The sequence below is a fragment of the Doryrhamphus excisus genome, linkage group LG10, assembly GCF_037039965.1.
Source record: "Doryrhamphus excisus strain RoL-2023G ecotype Guam linkage group LG10, RoL_Dexc_Guam_v1.1, whole genome shotgun sequence".
In the NCBI taxonomy this organism is placed as follows: domain Eukaryota; kingdom Metazoa; phylum Chordata; class Actinopteri; order Syngnathiformes; family Syngnathidae; genus Doryrhamphus; species Doryrhamphus excisus.
Window position 1 is genome coordinate 5,280,816 of NC_136366.1, and position 5,551 is coordinate 5,286,366.

The 5,551-nt window shown below is 40.2% G+C and overlaps 1 protein-coding gene across 1 annotated transcript; it reads left to right on the forward strand.

Annotated features, from left to right (window-relative positions):
* The first annotated feature begins 2,072 nt into the window (after positions 1-2,072).
* On the forward strand, positions 2,073-4,573 carry LOC131119940 (cystatin-like). Its single transcript, XM_058064830.2, has 3 exons — positions 2,073-2,358; positions 4,275-4,376; positions 4,449-4,573. The coding sequence occupies exons 1-3, from the start codon at positions 2,107-2,109 to the stop codon at positions 4,536-4,538; spliced, it is 444 nt and encodes a 147-aa protein (XP_057920813.2). The 5' UTR covers positions 2,073-2,106; the 3' UTR covers positions 4,539-4,573.
* The last annotated feature ends 978 nt before the right edge of the window (positions 4,574-5,551 follow it).

Consider the following 5,551-nt stretch of genomic DNA (forward strand, 5'->3'; position numbering starts at 1 on the left):
CATTTTTTTTTAGTGTAGTGTGGTTGGTATTTTGTTTTTATATTAAAAGGAATAATTTGTTAAAATGTCTTGTGATTTTTACTTCTTTTGTAGAAAAGTCAAGAGACACATAACGCCACTCCTGATCAAAAATTGTTTTATTGCCAGTTATGATCATACATGTACTAGGAATTTGTTGTGGTGAAGTTGGTGCAGACATATTTAAAAAAAAAAATACACACAAAATATGCATACAATCCTTTTTTGTTTGCTTTTTTTTGTTTGTTTTTCCCAGTAACACTTGAAAAATAATATAAAAAAAAACATTTACATTTTGCATTGGGGCGGCACGGTGGTCTAGTGGTTAGCGTGCCGACCTCACAGCTAGGAAACCAGGGTTCAATTCCACCCTCGGCCATCTCTGTGTGGAGTTTGCATGTTCTCCCCGTGCATGTGTGGGTTTTCTCCGGGTACTCCGGTTTCCTCCCACATTCCAAAAACATGCTAGGTTAATTGGCCACTCCAAATTGTCCGTAGGTATGAATGTGAGTGTGAATGGTTGTTTGTCTATATGTGCCCTGTGATTGGCTGGCCACCAGTCCAGGGTGTACCCCGCCACTCGACCGAAGACAGCTGGGATAGGCTCCAGCAACCCCACGACCCTCGTGAGGATAAGCGGTATGAACTTAATGAATGAATGAATGAACTTAATAACTTCAGAGTGTTCTTATCTGTTTTTTTTTGGGGGGGGGGTGCACGGTATATGTATAATTTTATTACAAAGCGACTTCATACATGATTTAAATGTGTTTTTCCAATTTGATGAAGTCAGTTACTACTCCAAATCGTTGAGGGCGCTAGTGAGCTATCTGCTTTTGCTAGCTACTGTAAAATACAATCACAAGCAAGTCTTTTTGTTTCCTATTTGCTCATTTGTTTGTATGTACATTATACAAGTACATAATTATCACAGTAATCCATCTATGAAAGATGGTTTACTTTGATGGTGATACTTTGATACTTTTGATGGACTTTGACGGTGTAACTAGCATGAAGCTAGTTACACCATCAAAGTCCGTTGCAACTTCCGGCCTTTGGGGACGCTACGGAGCTATTTACTATACTAGCTACCTTACCACAATAACACACTACTGCTATTTCCTGTGGAAATACATTTTAGTCTTAGTTTTTAACAAATTGTACAGTACCCCAGGATGCAGAGATGAGGATCCAATTGCAGGTAAAAATGTATTTATTGCGACCAACATAAAAACGACAATGACCCAAACAACGAAAGGAGCGCGCACCTGAACTGAATAGTTATAATACAAAATGGTAAACAGGTGCGTGATATAATGGAAAGCAACGGAAAACACAACAGACCAACACAGGAAGTGAATACAAAATAAGGGCATGAACCAGGAAATAAGGAAAAGTGGGAAACTAAGAGCTGTCACGAAGGGGTGAAGCCCAATCGTGACAATAAGGTAGTTATTTGTTGTATGGCATGTAACTATTTTGAGTGTTAGTGTACCTTGCATCACTTTTAAATTCTCTAATTCAGGATAGTTTATGGCTAATTCAAAGGATGAATCAATTATTTAGCCGTGGTGATTTTTTTTCACACGTCTATAAAAAGATCTCTTGTAAATGCCCTCCAACACCCACCTTCATTATGCCATGTACATCCAACCCACACTACTACTCTGTGGCGAGTCTAAAATGTAGTTTTTGGTTACATCTTTTCAAGAATGGTCTTCTAATTTTCACCAACAGCAACATTTATAAAGGGGCATGAATCTACATATACATTTAAATGTCATTAGATACTGAAAGAGGGGAATCACATGTAAAGATTAGAGTGCATTTTCACCCTAAAATGTCACCCGAATATCCCCAAATTTTGTGAGACACGGACGTGACTTGACGAATTGGATGAAAGTTCGTGTAAATCAAGCCTTGCCTCGTTTACGCCACTTTGTGCTACCTTGACGGCAGCACGGCAACAACGGTTGCTACGCAACACTTGGCATTTCTGGTCGCGCGCGCACACTTTCAATTGATGTCACAAATGAGCTGATGCCAAACAGGTGAGTCTTTTCCAACTCCTCCCCCGTCCTGACCAACATGGAGCCACTTTGGAAGCTCGCCCGGCGGGTTCACACTATGATGGTCTGGGCGTCTGTTTTGTGTTTTGTGGCTTTTCTCGGCGTACAGACCGACGGTCGAGCCAGGATGACCGGCCAACCCCGCCAGGTGCCGGTGACCGACCACCAGGTGTTAGCGGCGGCTCATTTCGCCGTGGCGGAATTCAACAGAGTCAACCCGGAGCAGCACTTTTTCTACCGAATGTTGAATATAACGTCAGCAGAAGTTCAGGTAAAAAAGTGTTCAGGTGTTTCCCGACGGTTTGTATGACGTAAAGTAATGGGCGTGGCTTATTCATGCTAGCTTGCCAGCATGTAAGCTAAACGGGGCTCTCGTGCAGCTGATTGTCTACTAATCACAGGATCACAAAATAACACGATAAGTGACGAGAAACAAAACTATATCCCTTTCTTTTAAATATGACAGCCTGGATGCCTCCCACGTTCTAAAAACATGCACGTTTGGGTGATTGGAGCCTCTGAATTGTTAATTTGTGTGAATGTTAATTACATGGAATGGCAAGCAGTGCAGTGTTGACCACTCTTTAGTAAGGAAAGCAGGGATTGGCTGGTCTAAAAGTCCCTCCAAGTCGCTCAAGGACATCCGGTTTTAATAAATGACCACTTCATATAAATAGTCTATTCAAACCTACTTTGCAAATCGAATACTGCTTCCTCACTATTGGGGTTTTTGGAAATAATAATTCCGCTGTTTTGTGGTGGAATGCGGCCTATTGGTAACGGAAAAATGCATATTTTTAGCCTAAATTATGTTCAAGCATAAAATGGTCCACTGAATAAACTACAAAGCAGAAGAAATATTCTACTTGGCCACTTGATGTCGCCAGAACCGGAAGTTATTGTAAGTTAAAATTATTTCACACAATAACATAATCATAATAGTAATTTTTAATATGGACTACTGTTGGGCCATAACACAGATGAGCTGTCACTTCCTGTCCATCGGGAATTCGGGTCGCTTTGGGAACACAAGCATTAATTTTATTTTAATGGCTTTAATGGCTTATTTACTCGTATGTCTTTTGAATGAACATTTACAGTGGAAGTAACTAATGCATTGTTTAATTCCAGGTTCGTCAACCTCCTATGTCTCTAATGGCCACTGTCTGCCCACAATGAAGGAATCTAAATAGTCGAATTGGTGCGCCATAAAAAAAAAAATGCCCCTTGTGTCATCCCTGACCAAGAGCTGTAAACGGACCAAAGTGGTATCAGACCGGATGGCAAAGTGACACCGTAGAAGCCTAACACGGCGTAAGATCGATAACGTGCTTTCATGTCACTCCAGAAGTCACAAGAGAGGCGCTAGATTTCGACTGACATTTTTTGCCAAATTTGCCCAAAATGTTACCTCTGTTTTCCTACGCTTTCATTTTTTGGTACAATATTGTGAAAGCTAGTTGTCCCGCAAAATGGCATTGCTGACTCGGTGCCGCATGCATTTGTGTGGCTCCTAAATAACCCGCCATGGGGCCAAAGAAAGTTGAGTGCCAGCACTTTGATGAAGGTGAGAAACCCCAAAACGCCGCCCAAACACAATCCTTATGAGACATGAACACACGCCTTTTGCTTTTGTGTGCATTCTAAAGATGTAAAAAGAGAATTTACTACAGCCACATTTTAATTATTCCACCCAAGAACTACGTTACTGGTGTAGTGACACCCCGCCTCAGGCTGCTAGCCAAAAGTAACGCTACATATTGGAGTTGCTGTGGTTTTTTTGGAGTTTGGAAAAGTAACACTGTGTAGCGTTCCTTTTTAGGTTATGTGCCATCAATGCACCCAAGAAGGAATTCCGCTAATGCTAAAAATTGGCAAATAATGGCATAATTACATATTTCATGTAATTATGAATGTACATGTACATGCTCACAGTGCAGTTTTCCTTTTAAGTCTGTATCAAGTTCCAGCCATTCCTCATTATTTCACCTTTTTTTACATGTAAAACTATTCTCAAATGTTTAATATTTAATATCTGGAATGGATTGATTTTCATACATTTTGTTTCCACTGTATCTTAAGATGTGCTTTGACTTCAGGAAGTGCCGGGTAGATCATTGAGTCCTTATTTATGCTTCAGTGAATCCCGAAGGAGATATTATTTGAATGTTTTCCCTTTGCCGGCAGGTGGTGGCTGGTTTGAAGTACTACTTGGTGATGCAACTGGATCGCATTGTGGTCTGCAGGACCAACACTACCCAAGCCTGTCCTTACCACTTTTTAATCAAGGCAAGTTTCACCCAACACACTCCAACCGAGTCAAGACAAGTTTTGTCTTTTATGAATGTGGTTCAATTCCAGGAGCTTCAGTGCAGCTTCATTGTTACGGAAATTCCTTGGGAAGATTCTTATGTGCTTTCTCAAACCAAGTGTCAACCTCTCACGTCTTGATTGCTGCCTTTTTAAGTAAACTTATCACTGTGCTGTGTTTGTGTGTGTTCATATAAGCTGTCGTGGGGGGCGGAAAAAAGTAGGGATTAGATGGAAAAGTACTTGAGTCGATGTACAAAAAATGTTATTGGCGCCTTCTTGGTGTTTTGTGGAGCACACATTGTGGCTCTTTACAGCTGATATCAGTGGTGCCTTTTTTGTAATGGAGGCAAAGCAAGCACAGCAGGTTTTGGATGTGATTTTTCTCAAGCTGCTGCTGAAGCCGTCTGTCGCTCTCCTGCTTTGTTGAAAGTGTACCAAGTAAAAGTGAGTTCAGATTTTTATATATATAATTTTTTTTCCACGTTTGAACTTAACCTTTTTTTTTATTCCCATAATTTTGTGTTGTTATTAAATGCATAAGTTGCTCTGGAGTATGTCTCCCAAGGTCAAATGCATACATAAGTCGCTCCGGAGTATAAGTTCTCACAAGGCCAAAAATGCATAATTAGGTAGAAAAAACATACATAAGTCGCTCCGGAATATAAGTTGCACAAAGCCAAAAATGCATAATTGGGTAGAAAAAAAAACATAAGTTGCTCCGGAATATAAGTTGCACAAAGCCAAAAATGCATAATTAGGTAGAAAAAAAACCATACATAAGTCGCTCCGGAGTATAAGTCTCCCAAGGCCAAAAATGCATAATTAGGTAGAAAAAAACATACAGTGAAGAAAATAAGTATTTGAACACCCTGTTATTTTGCTATTTCTCCCACTTAGAAATCATGGAGGGGTCTGAAATTTTCATCGTAGGTGCATGTCCACTGTGAGAGAGATAAACTAAAAAGAAAAATCCAGAAATCACAATGCATGATTTTTTAACAATTTATTTGTGTGATACAGCTGCAAATAAGTATTTGAACACCTGTGTATCATCTAGAATTCTGACCCTGAAAGACCTGTTAGTCTGCCCATTAGAAGTCCACCTGCACTCCATGTATCATCCTGAATCAGATGCACCTGTTTGAGGTCGT